The sequence below is a fragment of the Culex quinquefasciatus genome, chromosome 2, assembly GCF_015732765.1.
Source record: "Culex quinquefasciatus strain JHB chromosome 2, VPISU_Cqui_1.0_pri_paternal, whole genome shotgun sequence".
NCBI lineage: Eukaryota > Metazoa > Arthropoda > Insecta > Diptera > Culicidae > Culex > Culex quinquefasciatus.
This window is the reverse complement of record NC_051862.1, coordinates 56,896,520-56,915,457: the sequence shown is the minus strand read 5'-3', so window position 1 is coordinate 56,915,457 and position 18,938 is coordinate 56,896,520. Positions and strand designations below refer to the sequence as shown.

General features: G+C 37.0%; 1 protein-coding gene across 5 annotated transcripts in view; it reads right to left on the bottom strand.

The window, feature by feature from the left end:
- The window catches only part of LOC6052069 (solute carrier family 12 member 4), a 567,840-nt gene that overhangs the window by 3,661 nt on the left and 545,241 nt on the right, over positions 1-18,938 (bottom strand). For all 5 annotated transcript variants that reach the window (XM_038253584.1, XM_038253585.1, XM_038253587.1 and 2 more), the window contains 3 exons: positions 6,018-6,146; positions 5,487-5,671; positions 5,162-5,301 (listed from right to left, as the gene is read on the bottom strand). In XM_038253584.1, coding sequence (XP_038109512.1) covers positions 5,162-5,301; positions 5,487-5,671; positions 6,018-6,146 — 454 coding nt within the window. The remainder of the gene's footprint in view (positions 1-5,161; positions 5,302-5,486; positions 5,672-6,017; positions 6,147-18,938) is intronic.

The following is an 18,938-nucleotide window of genomic DNA, read 5'->3' as shown; positions in this document are numbered from 1 at the left end:
AGATCACAAAGGCTTCTTCTGTTATTAGGCAGATGGGACACGCACACACGCTATTGTTGAGCGAGTGTGTCGAGCGATCCACTGCTGTAACTTCGCCGCCGAAGAGGTTTGAATGTTTTTTCAATCCTCTTTGGCTCTGCCTTTTCCACTCTGTACTGTCCAAATGTATCGTTAGAACCGAAGTGCACATTTTACGTTTACTTATACCCAGCTAGCCCTTAAATTCTGGTTTCTGAAAAACTCGTCCCTTCAAAGCACTTTTTGCGATCGGGCCGTGGAGCTCTGCAGGGCAATTATACAGAGAACAGTTGGTCCTTATACATGTGAAGAGTACAGGGGGAAAGGATGTGCCGAGCCATGTGGGTTTGAAACCACGACCTTCCGCTCATAAAGCGAAACCTGTAACCATTAGACCACAGGAGCTCGGTCATCGTTGGTTGGGTTATCAAAAGACCTTTCCAACGAGTCTAAAACATTAAAGATCTGGCAACCCTGTCTCGATATATGGCCACTTAAGTGATATTTATGTACTTTTTTATTTAGGATCTTAAAAACAGTTTTACTAAATATTGTGTCTTGTTTACCTATTGTATAGCAAGAGAATTTTTTTTTGAACATGGGACAATTATGCGTAGAACGGCAATATGGCCCCAGAAACTAGCCTGATATTTTGAGCGCATTTGGTTAAGGTTTAGTTGTTCCACTCTTGACCTGAAGTTATAGGGAGGTTTGGAGAGTGTTGCGCGGCTCGGTCACGTTTGTTATTTGCTCGTTTTTTAAATCGATTTTACGCGTGAAAAACGCAAAGTACCACCTCGGGTACTCTGTTAAGTGCTGCGTGAATCATTGGTTCGTGCCGTCGTGAAGGAGTTTTCGCGAATTTTGCGAATATTATCCGATAATTCTGTGTTATGATTTGTGGAAGAGGCAATTTTTGCTTGACGGCCATGTTTTTTTCGGCCAAACCGCGAGTTCATTCAGTGAGAGGAGGGGAAGTGAGCCAAAAAGTATTGGTGCTGTTGGTTCTCAGTGGTATTCGTGTAATTGGAGGAAAAGAGAAGAAACCAATCGTGGTGGAAGGCATTCTGGAGCAGAGGTGTGAGTGTGTGTTGTTGAAGATGAGAGCAGAAGGAGCAAAAATGCGTTTGTGTGCAGTCTCTGCCTGTCTAAAAGAGAGAGTGTGTGTAGTCGTGCTAAGAGACAAGCACAGACAGATTGTAAGTGTAATGGTGTTGGCCAGTCGATGACTCCTAACATCCGTGGGGTAGACGGGGGCTCTTTGTGCGGCGGTATGAGGAAGAGCGCCGAGATTCGTGCTGCAGTTGCCGAACATTAGGATGCAGGTTTGGCAGCTGGCTCCAGGTGTTGGTATTCGGGTGTCGCCGATCTTCTGAGATGAATCATCATCAAGTGCTTAAATCCGGTGAGAGAATTCCAATAGAAATATTTTATGAGTGTGAGTGTGTGTCCAAAGGTTGAGCCGGATCAACTGATCAGTGATGCCAAACATTAAAATTTTTCAAATTTATCGATAATTCATAATATATAAACAGTTCTTAACGTAAAGTTTGATTTTCTGCCCAAAAAGAATTTTTATTTTTTTTATTTTATTTTAATTAATTGTGAACAACAATTGCACATTCCTAACATTTTATTTCCATGAATGTTCTATGATCAGGCTTGCCACAAATACAGATTTTTTTGGCACATACCAAACACTCAATCGAGTATAACTTTAAAGAATAATATTCCTACCAAAAACTGAACATGCCAAAAGATGCTAACAATGTTTATCTTTTTGGCCAATTAAACAAAAATTGCTCAAATTTATTTTAACTGTAAAAAAAAATCGTTTGTGTTTCGGGCCTGTGCTGAAAAATCTGTATTTGTGGCAAGCTTGTCTATGATAGGAATATATTTATTGATCCGGCTCATCAAATGGCATGTGTGTGAGAAAAAAAATGTTGTTAAGGTATGAATATGATAAAACATTTTTTGCAGCATTTTTAAGGAAGCGCACGAAAAATCACGGTACGGAATACCCCCACGAAAAGTCGCGTGTTATCGTATATTCGAATGATTTTCACCGCGGAGCGCGATATCTCTCGGGGACGTGAGTTTTTTTGCATTACCGTCGGCTAAATTAGCTCTTTCTAACATATTAGATAGTTTTTCGGTTTGATGTTTATATTAATAAATTTTTCCTCTTTAAGAGAATTTGAACGGTGCGCGTCGCGGTCATCTCGCAGGATTTTCGATGCCGTTTCCGTCTTTCTTGCCCCCCCGATTGTGTGTGTATTTCGGTCCGGGCGATTTCGTGAAGTTTGACAGTTGCCTTGGAGAATTTGAACGGTGCGCGTCGCGGTAATCACGCGGGATTTTCGTTGCCGTTTCCGTCTTTGTTGTCCCTCCGATTGTGTGTGTTTTTCGGTCCGGGCGGTTTCGCGTTTTCGAATTTTAGTTGGTTTGATCTTTCCACAGCCGGCTGTCTAAGATTGAATCATTTATGCTAAACTCAACATCAAATAACCGGGAATAGTCTCATCCGCATCCTCCGACTGTTTGCCTTGAGAATGCATAATACATCACACCATTAAACAAAATTTATTGATTATTGGGTCGCATCATCATCCTCTATGTTGAATCCTGGCCATTACCCTTACCCACTAACAAAATCCCAAGTAGAAGTAGTTTTCCGGCACACGTGGGGGTGTGGATATCGTATAGAACCCACCCTTTGTAGCAACCTGTGCTAACTAACATTCCCGTCCCAATCCCCCGAGATCTACAAACTGACATGGCGGGCGCCGTTGGTGGCCAACGACTGTTACCTATTTGCTCCAGATCTAGTTTTAATGATCTTGATGTTTTATCTTTTCAGTGCATTCATACATGCTATTGATAAGGGAAACACCATTAGATCGTTTAAGCGTATGATCGGTTGTATTGATAGGATGTTACGGTCCTGTTCAGCAACGGAGAAGGACAACCATGGGTGGTCTCTCATGCTCATGCTCATGCTCCACTCTTGACCTGAAGTTATAATGGAATTTCAATAAATTTAATTTATTCATTTTTCACTTTTTAACTTTTCTTCGAGAAAGTTTTCCTATAACCTTTGTAATTTTCTCAAATTAAAGGTTTCTTATATGTTTTGATCCGGGCAACAACTTTGTAGAAAATAAAAAAACGCTAGGAATCAATCCCAGTAAGATATTTGAAAAATGAGTATTTGAGAGGCTGTACTACAGAAATGCAGCGATGGAAAAATCTTCATAAACAAAATTGGAGGCTTATCAAGAGAAAACATCAGATCGGATCATGGCTCTTTTCTTGTGCGCAAGCAAGATCGATGAAAGGAACCTCAAAAAATCATCACATATATTTGTTCGCCGGAACATCGATTTCACTAGTTAACATGCAAAGTCCAGTAAGTAAGTAAGTAACAATGAAATTTACAAACAAAATCATCTACTGATTGTTTTCCTTTGAAGGGTTGAAAGCGATTTTCTTTTGAAAAAAAAAATAATCTTTTGCGATTTTTCCATCGCTCCAGGACTGAAAACATCAATCTTAAATGTTTCTTAGACGATTTTATAAATAAATCTCAGCTTTTCGGCATAGTTTTTGAAAGAATTGTAGAATAAAAAAGTACATTCTCTATAAAAAAAGTTGCTATTGCTGGAAAATGTCACTACATAAAAAAATTCTAGTTAAAAAAATGTTCGCTTGAATTCCCTTTTTTTCGCCCATACGTGGCCCATACATCAAATTCAAAAGGTGCCTTTGTTCGTAACTTTAAAGACATAACAAAATTTAAGACATCTGTATTTAATGATTTTGGAAATTCAACTTTTAGTAATACAAATTTAACTAAAAAAATGATAAATTTAGTTTAGAATGTAATTTTTTCCTTGAAAAGAAAAATTAATTCCCGAGATATAGATTTTATAATATTTACGTACCATTTTTTATTGATAGCTGCCAAACTTGTAAAGAGACTATTTTATGGGCAAACCATGATGCACAATGGCTTCTTTGGTCGTAGGAAAAGTTTTAGTAAAAATATAATACAATCATGAAAATGTCATCAACTCGGCCGTTTTCGTGCAATATTGCTCTCTTAAATATTGTTTTTTTTTTTCGAAAATTATTCTTGGATGCTTATTATGTAATTCTCGACCAGAATATGACAAAGACTGCAAACATTTTAATATTAAGTCATATCCAAATGGTTGACTAGATGATAACGAATGGCTAAATGGTCAAACTAATGTGAAATTTTGTCATCTTCTTGAAAAAAAAAAAAGAATTTGAAAAATGCGCCATTCATTTCAAAAAAAGGTTTGTTTATGACCAAATTAAATTTTCAGAACCCTTCGGGTTCTAAAGTTAAAAAAAACATGATACAGTGATCGGATTTTTGAGCAGTTTTTTACCCCATAGGGACGTGGCGTTACATCGTGCTGCCATCTGTTTTTTTTAGGTGCAAGAATGGAAAAGTGCTGAGTCATCGTCTAAAAATAGACGGCGTCCTATCTCGCCCAGCAAAATGAAGTCGATGTGTGTGCGTGTGCGCTCGTGACGTCACGCTGTTAAACCTAATGTCACGTTTTCTGATAAAAAGTGAAACCATTCCCTTATGATGGCCAAAATATTTGGTTGCTCACCGTGTTATTTTTACAAATATTCTGCTCTGCAGAGCAAAAAAAAAAAAAAAGATAAAGGCCCGGGTGAAAAATAAATTTTGCATTATGGTAAATCTACTTGAACGAAATGTCAAGCTCGTATATGCGTTTATTCTTTCCATTCTTCATCGGTCTAATGGTCAAGCGGGCTTAGGTGCCTTACTATTGGTACTGGGTTTGAATCCCGTTGGTTGCATTTTTTGTGTTTACAAAAATTGTACTTGCAGTGTGTAATATTAAGTGTCTTTTTTCATAAAGGTGATGTGCATGCTATTACATGCGGTTTTTTGAAATATGACAAAAATTCAAAATAATTCAGTGGAATATTATGCGTCTCCTTGGTCTAAGAAATTTGACATTCTATCGAGACACATTCCGTGGAGACGCATGGTGTTTAACGTTAGAAAATCCAATTTTCAATCAGATTGTGAAAATGCAAGATTTGAGTAGTATGTCTTTGCGGAAAAGGATACAGTTGCTCTCGCGCTCCACGTTCGTCTCCTTCGGTGGGCCGGGCAGGTTCAGGATGACGAGCTGCGCGTCGTGCGACTTGTTGACTATGACCTCGTTGAGCTTCACGGCCGTGTGCATTCGTCTCACGTTGGCTTGATCACTGGAAGCGAGACCCCGCCAAAAAAGCCAATTAGAAAAAGGGACTTAAAATAGGTTTTAAAAGGCAGGAGGATCTCCATTAGCGCTAATAAAGGATTCAACACCGGGTACTCCGTTATTAGTCGCTTCTTCGTTTTTTTTTGTCCCAGGGATCCTTTCCCTCCCTTTCAATCTCAAAACACTTACGGCTTCTTGGGCGATTTGGGCGTTTCGTCCCCGCCAGAGGAGCCCTTCTTGCCGGGCGAGGCCACATTGTTGGCCGTCGGCTGGGGCGGCGGCGGAAGCTGTTCGGAATTTTCATTGTTGTTCGCCGCCCCGCCGTCCTTGTCCTGTTCGCTTTCCTTGGTGTCCTTGTCCTTTTCGGATTCAGTCTGGAGAAGGAGGAAGGTCGGTGTCATATTTCGAGGCAAGGCGGAAGGAATTTGCCACCGGACCGGAGTTTCATTTTTTTTGAGGGGAAGAAAAAACAAGAAGAAAGATGATAAAAGTGTGGGAAGGAATTCAATCAATTAGATGTCTTTGGCAGGATTGTGTGATTGAGCCAGTCAAAATTGATTGGGTGATTTTTGAGACGACCTTTAACGTTTGACGCGGAAAGGGACATGACCTTTACTTGAATATCGCCAAATTAGTTTTTTTTACGTTTCCTTCTATATGATATTAGAGGATATCCAAGCATTTTTATTGATTTAATCGGAATTTAAAAAAAAGACGTACCTCATTCTTTTCCTCGCGGTCGTCATCGTTGAAGATGTCCTTGTTCTCCGAGGGATCCGCGAACCGTACCTTGGACGCCGTCTTGGTGTTGTTCTCGATGTGGTGGTGGTGGTCCACGATGGCTTGAACCTGCAAAAGGGCAAAACCCCACCAGAAAAAAAGTAAGCAGCAAGAGTTAAGTGCTGAACTCGGAATAAGCTGGTAGAAAATCAAAAAAGGATAAAAACAAATTAAACAACTAAAGGTGCATAAAAATCCAAAAGAAATGTAAAACATCAGGGAGCGATCAATTATGCAACGGGAGGTTTTTTTCAGCACATTTTACGACAACGGCATCATTGAGGGCAATGAAAGTGGCTTTGAGCGGATACTCTCGGTGGCTTTGATGGACGACGTCGCGAAGTAAAACGTAAAAGTACAAAACAAAAGTTAGTACTGTTTTCACAGGTAGTGCGGGTGGAATTTTTATTACTTTACTTTTTACGAACTGACGAGAACTGGTCGCGATGTCGTGATGCGTCGCAGCGGAGAAAGTTTGCCAAGTTTACTTTGGAGTTGGGGCGGAAATTGAGTTTGCTTGTCTGAGATTGCATTCCTTATTTTACCGGGAATTCGCCAGAGGGTAAATATTGAACAAGTGTTGCATTGTTGCACTTTGTAAACTTTTACTTGTTATGAATGTTAACTTAGAATCTGGTTCAGTTTGTTCTTTCGTAAGCGCAGGTATTTCCTGAAATCTTCATTACAGCAATCAGTCCTGATTTCCGAATCCAACGTCTTTTCCATGCTCAATTGGAATTAATTGAGCCTATTTCCCCTTTCTTACATCGACATTTGTGACGAAAGTTTCCGTAAGCTTCCTTCATTGAGATGTTTCATTCATGTATGGAGTTTGGTGTGTCCGATATTGGAGTTTCCGCAGTGCCCGATATTGCTATACATGAATAAGACTATGTAGTAGAAGAAAGGAGCATAAAGTAGAAGATTTATCTTGGTAAGAATTGTTATACATGAATTCTCCGCAAACCTAAGATGTATTTTTAGGTTGTTCGTGCAACGCTGGTTTGGTTTAGGGTGGTTCTACAAAAAAAGTGATGATCATTGCTTCAAAATGTCATAATTATAAATTTATTTGCTTTTGAACAGGTTTATTTTAATTTTGTAGGAGTAAAAAAAGTATCATGTGTGTGTGTGTGTGGTCCAATCCAATACCCGCTAGCCGGTAGCGAAATTATGGGAAAGTATAGTTTGTATCAGACTTGGGTTATGCTGATACAACTTATCTCAGTCCCGGGTATTAGGTGGTGATAACCCTCGCGCTGCTTCCAACGACCCATTTCAGAATGACAGAGCTCCTTGCGGTCCAATTCCGAGGTCGTTGGGCATTGTCCGGCCCCGCCTAAACATAGAGCAAAAACCAGACGGGTTCTCGTTCTATCTTTAAACTTCCAATCCCATCAGGCAAACAGGGATCAGCGCGTATTAAATTATTGTTGAAAAGAAGGCATAATTTAAAATTTTCAGTTCGGATAGATCTCACCAAGTTTCTGGATCGACTGGTTTTTTTTTTTGTGTGTGTGGTCCAATCCAATACCCGCTGGCCGGCAGCGAAATTATGGGAAAGCATAGTTTGTATCAGACTTGGTTATGCTGATACAGCTTATCTCAGTCCCGGGTATTAGGTGGTGTTAGCCCTCGCGCTGCTTCCAGTGACCCATTTCAGAATGACAGAGCTCCTTGCGGTCCAATTCCGAGGTCACTGGGCATTGTCTGGCCCCGCCTAAAGATAAAGCAAGAACCAGACGGGTTCTCGATCTATCTTTAAACTTCCAATCCCATCAGGCAAAACAGGGATCAGCGCGTATTTAATAAGTGGCAAGTAAAAATATACCAGTTTTCAAAATGTCCGATATGGACTGATCTCACCAAATTTTCGAAGCAGCTGCCACTATGTTCTTTCCTTCTCCTTTTCTCCTATGGTGATGATGTCCAGGTCCAATTAAAAATGTAAATCCAGCGTCGTTTCTTCGCCTAGATGTAATGCTCGACAGCGTAATTTTCCGTACGCGACGCAAATTTACAATATGCCATCATATAACGAAACAGCTTAAACTACGACGCGAAACGACCGAAATATGTTCACTTTTGCTAGGAAGCGCAATATTAAATTTCCCGAAAACTCCCGAATACAACGCGGACGATAATTTAAACCTTGTCAAAACAAGAGAAAAATTAAATAAATCTAGATAAAACTGCCTTAGTTCCCAGAAAACCGTTGACAAAATTCTAATTCTACTGTACCACAATCAAAACAAGCACTCATATTTCCCGAGAGAGAGGTGAGTGTCGTGAGAGCCCAGACTTGCCCACGCAGCAAAACTGACGTTTAAACGAAATATGCCAAGGAAAGCTATACGAAGCACAATAACAAAACAAACAGGAAGAAGAAAAAAATGCATTAAATTGATGAAAATCTTAAAAATCCTCTACAATTTGCACTAGATTTCATTGAATTTCTCTTCTGTAAGTCAGTTTTAATAGTTTCGTCACAACGGAAACTAATAAATCCACTGAAAACACGCCGAAAATGAAAATTATCGAGGACCGGCCGAACGACGAACTTCTTCCTTACACAGACAAACAGACTCCCCCCAAGTTTCTGGATCGACTGGTTGTCCAATTTCTAGGCAGCTTTCAAGCACCCGGACGTTGTTTCCTGTTTTGTTCGCAAGCACCCGGAATTCCAGCTGCGAGCAGCTTGATCACATCTTGGAGTACAGATTCTCTGACAATTCTTGGTCAGCTGCAGATTAGATACTGCGGCTTCAGCGCAATATCCACCATTTCCGACCGACTTCACCCGATCGTAGAACTTAGTGTAGTTTAACTGATCTTCCAAGTACTTCCTCTTCATCTGGAACACATCCTCCAGTAGTAGATAAAACTGCATGAGTGCAGCTTCCAAAAACCTTCCTTTGCACACTATTATTTTCTTTCGCACTATTTGATTTTTGTTATTTTGGGCGTAAAAAAAACAGGTTGAATACCACCCTTAGAGCTAGCTAGCTCACATCTCACTAATACAACTGCAAGACCGAAGCCACCGCGACGATTTGCTTGAACTGTCAAACCAGGCGTCGTAGAAATTAAAATCGCGGAAACTGGTCAAATTTATAAAACTAAACGAAATCTTCACTTTCCACAAGTAAATCCACACATTTTACAATCTTTCCACTTCTTTCCAAGGTCATGACTATTAAATAAACGTTCAAATAAGTGAAATTCCGCGGACCGCTTCTGCTCTCGATGGCAGGGCTGCCAACTCTCTGTAGGAGTAAAAAAAGTATCATTTAACAAAAATGCAAAATGTAAAATATGTAAATTACTAATTGATTTTTATTTATGAAAAAGCAACAATAATTGTTTTCATTTAGTTGAAATCATTTTATTCAAACAAAGTTCTAATGAATGCCTAATGGATTCATAATGTTTTATCCAATTTTAAATTTGGACAATGTCAGTTCAATAAGCAACAGAACATTTCATTATTTTTGAATCCATATCATTAAAACTATCGCTTGTAAAACATAATTTTCAGCTTTACTTTAGAGTAGTTCTCTAGAAATTCGCAAAAAATATCTGTTTAAATTTTTGTGTTTAATTTTTTTTGAATTGAAATTTTTCGTTCTTTTGAAATATATGTCATGATTTTCAAAATGTGAATACTATTTTTAAAATGTTGAGAAAATTTAATACGAGGTTAACTTTTTAACAAACATAAAAAAACTCAGATCAGCAGTTTTCAAAATAAATTCGATTGAAAATTGAGAGCCGAATGGATAGCACTAAGATAAACTCATTTTTCATAATTTTAATTCTTTTATCAAATATTCACAGAGAAACCTTCTGATTCCAAATTCAATTCTGCATCCAAAAATGATTTTTGGATGTTTTCGATTTTTTGTAACACTTGTAGACATTTTTTTTTATTTTTAAATACAAATTTATTTAATAATAATAGCTCAAAAGTTGTCACTTTTTGTCTAAGTGGGCATATCAAAAAATGATAATAAAAGATGGAGGCAAATTTTATGAAAATCGTGTTCTTTTGTTGTATCATTAAAAATTAATCAAAAAAATGTTTTTTTTTCGTTTTTCTTTTCCGATAGTCCTAATCATAACCTACAACTTTGACGAGAAAGTCCACAGATTTCTGATTTTCGAATATTTTCATAATACTTATCTATGGACAGCCCCTAAATTTGTATGGATGCAAAATGACTTATTTTGACCTAAGAAATCAATGGACAAAGTTTTATCCAAATCAAAAATAAATTGAAATGTTGATTTGCGAAAATGTAGAGAATTGCTCTTAAGGAGCATTTCACATTGAAATAAAAAAAAACATAATAATTGAAGCTTTTGGAAAACTGTAGAATTTAAATTAAAAAAAAAAACTTTGCTGTACCTTTTATTTGAATTTCAATTTAACTTTTTTTTTAATTGGAATTACATTTTATTTTAAAAGCTACAAAAAGCTTTATATAAATTTTCCAGTTTTCATAAAACTTACAACAATACAAAAACACAGTAAATGCACCATTGCCGGGAACTGTGGTAGGGGTAAACGTGGTTGCCTCTCACCCAGTCGGCTTGGGTTTGATCCCAGACGGTCCCGGTGGCATTTTTCGAGACGAGATTTGTCTGACCACGCCTTCCGTCGGATGGGGAAGTAAATGTTGGCCCCGGTCTAACCTAAAGGGTTAGGTCGATAGCTCAGTCCAGGTGTAGGAATCGTCTCCCTGGGTCCGGTGAAGTCGCTGGTAGCCAGTTGGACTCACAATCCAAAGGTCGTCAGTTCGAATCCCGGGGTGGATGGAAGCTAAGGTGTAAAAAGAAGTTTGCAGTTGCCTCAACAACCAAACCTTCGGACGCCTAGTTTCGAGTAGGAATCTCGCAATCGAGAACGCCAAGGCAATGCTGAAGAGCGAATAATTTGATTTTGATTTGAAATGCATCAAAAGTTGGTTATGTTCTATTTTTGATCAAAAAATGTCATAGCAGGGTTGCCAAATCATCAACATTCATGGATTTTAAACTATTGGTCAGATTTTTGATGTTAAATACTAGCACTCGTGCTAAATTAGCAAAACATCTTGAACAAATATTTCCGGATTTTTATTTCACGACTCACTTTTCAAAAAGGCCGAATAATTCGATTTTAACTCATTTTATTAAAAATACAAAAAAAAAGACTAAAGTGGACCATGTTAGTTTTACAAAATCGACAAAAGTCTAAACCTTTCTTGACAGTGCTGCCAGATCGTCCAACTTAACGGCCTTTTGAAATGATTAAAAAAAATCCAACGATGTTAAAAAAGGTGGTCGAGAACTTTTGTCATAATAATTAACGCATTTAATATTCACTTATGATTTGAAATTTCATGAAAGTGGTACCAGATTAAAAAAAAAATCTTATCGATTCAATGATATGTTTTTCCCAATATAGAGTAGTTAACTAGTTTCCTAGCAAGCTTTAAAAAAAAATACATTTAACAAAGTATTGCCTTAAAAAGGATTTATAACGTAGTGAGACATTTTTTTTGCTAATTAAAAAATCTTCCAATACTGGGTCCCAAAATTCAATAATTTTGAAAAAAAGAAGCAGATATGTTGATAAGTACCCTGAACAGTGTTGTCAGATAATGTACAATAATTTGACTTTGCATGCATTTTTTAAAATAATTTGCTGGCATTCAGTTTTGTAATGTACTGTAAGTTGTACTTAAGTTTCTACAACCTTAAACAGTGTTGCTAGATTATCGATATTTTCCTCTCATTACATTTTTAATTGAATATAATTATGTAAATCTTTCATCATTAATTCATTTAGATTTAGAATTAACAATGCCGTTTATTCTGAATACCCTATATTTTTAATTAACTTCAAACAAATCTTTTTTAAATTTAAATTCCATATGAAACCAGCAAGCATAAATTAAAACGTGCTTTTAAGGTTGATAAAGGTTAAAAATTTAACAAAATTTCCTTTAACAATTTCTTTAAAAATGTTGAGCTGTGTGATGTCATGATTTCCATGGGATTTTTCAATTTGTGTTTTATTGTACTAGAACCACCCTACCAGTCCAATAAAGAAACAAAAAAATACTAATATCCGGAGCCAGACCGTGACTAATTCCAGGTACCTTCAAGCTAGAGATGGGCTTTTTTGAGCGAACCGTTCTTATGAACCGGCTCAAGCTAAAGAACGAATGAGCGACCGCTCAGAAAAAATGAGCGGCGGTTCATTTTGTGAACCGGTTCTTTTCAAAGAACCGTCAAATTAAAGAGCGAGTCGAAGAACGAACCGAACGAGAGCGAATGAGCGAGAGCGAATGAACGGAAAGAACGAACGGAAAGAACGAACGGAGCGCTTGATTAGCGTCGTCGACGTCGTCGAACGGCGTCGTTTTCGCTCACTCTTTCGTTATTTCGCTCTCGCTCATTCGCTCTCGTTCGGTTCGTTCTTCCACGCGCTGCTGGTGACGGTGCTGTGAAGAAAAGAGGGGAAACTAGGTTCTCACCGGTCGCCTCATATTCCAACATTTTGGCGCACTTTATGCTTGTTGCTAGCCCGTGTCGGAGCGCCTGTGATTTTGAATCAGCTGACTGTCGCCCGATGTTGCATGATCTCATTGTGAAAATATCGATACATTTCTCAAATGTTATGTACATGAAGTTGTTACACGCATTCGAACATAGTTCGTATGCTAGTTTGCGGTTTTAATTCATGTATAGGACCGTTTATGATTTAAAATGTAATTTACCACAGCACATCACACAAACTTGGTACTCTTTTGTGGTAATTGTTCAATAGATTTATTAAGGCATTTTTTCAGATCTTCTTTTTTGACGCTTGTTTTGATCATTCATTTGCTGTCATGAATAAAAGTTGTTCTTATTAAACAAAAAACTGCATTTCAAGACTAATTTATTAAGTGCAGCAAAACGCTACCTCAAATGTGCATGTTAATGAGCACCAAATTAAATCTTTTGTTTCACAAAATAATGGGAAGATAATTATCAAAACGATAATTCAGCTAACTTTTCATTACTTTTTACTTATTACAATTGAAAGCAATAATTTGGTTGAAAATATTCACTTCTGAAAAAAAAACTCAAGTTTGTTAACCTCTCTATGAAAAAAGTTTTCGATATTTGTGGATTTCAGAGATCAACGTTTATATTTGAAATGCTTTCCAAAAAAGGATAAAGCAAATCGACGGTTTTCTATGTTTTATGGACGATCTCCAATCTGTTCAGAATAAGTGCGATGAAAACATATATTTTTGAATTATCAATCAACAAAAATCATACGAAGTGTGACACTCATGGACACTCCATTGGTCGTTTGAAAAAAAAAATCTAAATACCTTGAGATGTTTCAGTTCATTCCAGTCTATTTTCTGACTTTGAGCGAAATGAGCGGATGAGCCGTTCAAAAGAGCCGCTCATTTAAATGAGCGAACGAAAATGAGCGGCTCACAGAAATGAGCGGTTTTGCCCACCACTACTTCAAGCACACTTAATTTTGGGTCCACTCTCTTACCATCGTCCGAAAAGCCGTTGATACCGCTGTCGTATGACGCCACATGAACCCAAATAATGGAGATATTTTTTTTCCTTTCTCATAAGCCTTTATTTTTCCAGGATCCACTCTGGACTGAGCGCAAAGAAAAAAGGGACTGCGACGAAAAAAGGAGGAAAAACACTTTTGGTTGGCGTCCAGACGCGAAGTGTTTCTTCTTCTTGCCGGGCCAAATTAAATGAGGAAAAATAACAATAGCGATAAAGGTGTAATCAAATTAGACGTCACGCCGGTGTCTAAGGAGGAAAAACACTGCACAAGGGAGCGGGGGACACTACAGTGTGACAGAAACAAAAAAAAACAGCAACTCTCTATGGGAAACGTTAACGCGAGTGAGAGAGGAGGGGCAACGGGTGAGAGAGAAGAATCCGCAGAGAAAAAAAATGCAATTGTGATTGTGTGAAGACCGTTTTAAAAAAATGAAACAGGCAAAAAGCTCTTCTATCGTGCCGTGTTGGAACAGCTTTTTCCTTGCTTGGAACGAAAAGCTCCTTCCAGGCGAACCAATGAGAGCGGAGCGGACATGCGATGAGAGTATGAGAGAGGCGGGAGGACCTCTGTTATAATGATATCAATGAGTGCGGCATTTAAAGCACTTTTACAGCTGTTTTTTTTTTGATTTTTTTTGGATGGGTCATGTCTGCAATGATACTGTACGGAGGCAGTTATGACCGTCGTCTGCAGAGATGAAAAACAAACTTTGAGACACAGACACAGCAAAAAGTGATGAGATGCGAGAGAGAGAGAGTGCGAGTATGAGGTAGGACAGAGAGGAACAAATGAGATGAAAATATAATGTGATGAGCCTACTTCTTCTCAGCATTATGGTGGCTATTTTTTGGCTTGTTAAAGGACTGGCAATCAGAAGCTGCTTCTTTTTCAGACAGGAGCGATTTGTTCAAAATATTGGCTGAATGGGCGTAGAGTGAGTGCCGGCCTAATAATGTTGGCCAAATGGTGGAAATATGGAAATGAGGTCAGTGCGAGAGAAATTTTGCCATGGGCTTTTTATACCTTCACGAGCTGGAAGGAAATTAACATAAAGCTTTAGTACAGTTGTTTTTCACAGCAATTTATGGGTCGCATTTTTTGGTCTTACTAAGAAGAGAAAGATTTAGATAATTATTGAGTTTTTACCAAAGCGAATAAAATTCAGATGATTCAGATATTCAGAGTAATTTTGTAATTGAATGCCTTTCGAAACACATATCGGTTACTGAGCGACAAAAAAAGTTGAAACAATTATCATTCCACATTTCAAGTACTTAAAGAAGAACACTTTCAAGCATAAAAAAAACGAATATAATTTTCATCGCTTTATTTACGCCATCCTCCGCAGGTTATGTGCAAGAGAGTATTTAAGAACAAGTTTGGAGGCGAAACTTTGGCAATAAATTGTCAGTGCAAATAGGAGGCAAAGCGGAGTGGTGACGGTGCTGGGGCACTTTTTCACCTTGTTTGCTCAACTGAGAGACGATAAAAGCGACCGGTGTGAAAAATAAGTGGACTCAGACTTCTTAATTGGAACGAATAATATCTATGCGAGTTTTCGTCTGTCAAAGTTTCAATAATTAAAGTTTTGACAGATACTATTGAATGCAAAAAAATAAAATCAAATGATGACCCCCTTTACAAAAATTAAAATTGAAATAAAAAAGTTTGGACAGAATGTTTGTTTCTTCGCATGACCTACAAAAAGACTTTTTCCACGTTTTCTACATAACCTCCTGTTGTTGTTGCTCTTGAAGGTCATGCCTAACAATGTTGATGTACTTCATACTGATGAGAAGGGGCCGTATCCCAACTGGAAACTTTTAATTAAAACATCCGTTTTGACGCGAGTTGTGGCATTATGAAGTGGAAATAGAATAGGAGGTTCCAAAAATAATAGTTAAGCTCATTTTTATCTTATTTTTTGCGATAAAAAGATTATTAAGTCTTTTTTTAAATGTATAAAAAATATTTTCGTTTGGAAGCAATAATGAAGGGCGTTAGTTATTTTAATATTTTTGTACTTCGTAATTTCAAAATTATTGTACCGTTGCATCGTATCAAAAAGTGGTCAAAGAAGAACTTGTAAGAAATTAGACGGGCTTTCTGAAAAAAAAAAATGCACTGAAAGAAAAATACACACCACTTCTATGAGATCTATCGATTTTTAGGTTTATAAGTTAAATTTCAAGGTGATGTCACGATTTTTCTCGTTATTTTTTAGAGGAAATAGCCTCATGAAATGTTCAGAATGGTATGTCTCTCTTAAAAAAGTACAAAAATCATTAACTATAACTGTTTTTTTTCAACTGGTCTAAACGTCAGAAAAAAACAATAGTGGGAATCGATTTGCCAGGCAGTTTTACATAAAAGTTTCCATATTTACCATTTTCCTTAGTCGAATTCTTGTAAATATATACAGTGGTTATAAAAATAAAGATGTTGAAAAAACAGAGATTTTTGCCATTGTTTGGCCATTTCTACACAGAAAAAAAATGATGGTAATATTCATCAGGAAATGGTGATAGATTTTGTGTCAAAATAAATGATTAATTTTACCCCAGAAAATTATGAATTTTCATCAGTATTTGATGAATATTCATCAGGTTCACATTTTTACATATTGTTTTTTATGTAATATAACTCAAAAAAACGTTACTTAATCCATCATTAGGTGGTTGGTGCTTTCCTCGCATTCATACACCACAAAGCCTCGAAAAAGTGTATAAATAACAATTATTTTATGAAAAACATCTGAGATCCGGTCTCAAAAAAATGAATTAAAAACACTAAATTACTTATAACTATTGATAGGGTTGTCAGATCTTCAATCTTTTGGGCTTGTTGGAAAGGTCTTTTGATTACCTATCCAATGATGGGTCGCATGATAGATCCGGATAGCTTTTTCATCAATATATTTGAGATCCGGCTTCAAAAAAGTGTATAATTAACACTTAAGTGCTCATAACTTTTGATGGGGTTGTCAAATCTTCAATCTTTTGAACGCGTTGGAAAGGTCTTTTGATTACCTATCCAATGATGGGTCGCATGATAGATCCGGATAGCTTTTTCATCAAAATATTTGAGATCCGGCTTCAAAAAAGTGTATAATTAACACTTAAGTGCTCATAACTTTTGATGGGGTTGTCAGATCTTCAATCTTTTGAACGCGTTGGAAAGGTCTTTCGAATACCTTTCTAAAAATATATAGCATGATGGGTTTTCTTACAAAAACCACCCTTTTTTTACAATATTTCAAACTCTAGCCAAATCGTTTTTTTAGCATAACATTTGAAGTACTTTTCTAAACTTCATTATATTAACTAGGGTATTGTGGGACCCCAAGACGGATCGAATGAGGCTAAAACGGTCCAAACCGTGTGCATATTTTTCGGTGTACGGACTCACATCCAGACACACGCACAGACATTTGTTCAGAATTTGATTCTGAGTCGATAGGTAAACGTGAAGGTGGGTCTAGGAGGCCGAATTAAGAAGTTCATTTTTCAAGTGATTTTATAGCCTTTCCTCATTGAGGTGAGGAAGGCAAAACCTATCAAATGTACAACATTCCAAAATTCAACTTTTTTTTCTGTGTATGTGACAGACATGATTTTTCAGTTTCGTAAATATTTTCACCGTAAAGCTCGTCTAAATTCCCATAAGTTTGTCTTTGACCACTTTTCAATTTAACTCGTTTAATTATTTATGTAAGCTTATTTAAAACTTGTAGGAAATTGGACGGGCATTCTGAAAAAAAAAAAAATACACCGAAAGAAAAAAAGTCCCATTTCGTCGAAAAAAGTCAACAATTTCATGTCTTGTGCTTTAACTATTTTTCTTTTGATGAAAAATACAAACCAAATTTACATAGTGTTTTACGTATATTTTTCAAAGTTTTTTTTTGAATATTTAAAATATTTAGTTAGCAGGTTATCTAAGCACAAATATTCAGTTTTTGTTACAGTAAAAAACGTACAAAGTTATGAATTTCACTTCCCAGAATCAGTCTCATTAAAATTAATAATAGAATTAGAAAAAAACTGATTGTTTTTCTTTGTATCTATTTTTCCGAAAAGTCCTGATTTACACAGAAAAAAAGTTGAATTTTGGAATGTTGAAAATTTGGTACGTTAAATATTACTTCTTTTTTTAGTAATATTACATAAAAAATGTTGTAAAATGTGAACCTGATGAATATTCATCAAAAACTGATGAAAAATCATCATTTTCTGGGGTAAAATTAATATTTTTTTTACACAAAATCTGTCACCATTCCCTGATGAATATTACCATCATTTTTTTCTGTGTACAACTTTGTCGGAGACAACAAATCGATCAGAAAATCCCTTTACAAGATACATTATTTCATACATTTACATACTAATTTTGTATGACCAGTCCCCATAATTGTATGCAGACTTGTATGGAAAGACTAATCATGCAAAATTGCTTCTTTTGACATAGGCACATGGACAAAGTTGTATTCAAATAGAAAAAAAAAAATACCACAAACACAAGAAAGTAATTTTGATTAATTTACAAAATATGTTCAGCATCATGTATATTTTTAGTGTAAATTATAGTAAATTTGATATTTATTATTTTTGGAAACCCTTTTCCCTCTTCATTTGAGCATTCCCAGAGTCACTCACACCGGAAGTAGTACACCGTAAGATCCTTTAGAATATGAGCAGCAGTCGTCGTGCCTGTGTTTGATTGTGCTTGTTGTTGCGCACAAAAACACACACAACAATTTTCCTTCTGTTTTATTTAGAATCTTGCACTATTTCTAGGTGAGAGTTTTAATGAAGGTGCAGAATCACTCATAAATGAGAGCACGCCTCGCGAAGAAAAGGAAAACATCGAGAAGAATGAGCTTCCGCCACGTGTGGGTGTGTGTGTGACTGTGACTTGTGTTATGTCACAGCTCAAGACAGGAGAGCGAGTCACAGAAAATGAGCTTTAATAATAACAAGGTAAGTTTGTGTCGCGTTTTTTGTTGTTGTTGCAGTCGTGTAGATGTCAACACACGACACAACATGACATTGTCGTCGTTGTGCTAGCTTGTCACGTGGGAGGTACTTGCTACAAATCACTTGAAGGAGTGAAAAATGTCTTTCGTGTGGCAAACAAAGTTTGTAAAGAGACTCTTCAAATTATTTTGTCTCAAAATCGACGTGCGGCAAAACGTCACAACGCCAACAATAAAAGACTCTTCCCGCTCGGTACAACTTGACTTGTCCCCACGTACAAAGTGAGAGTTCATGCATTCTTCCTTG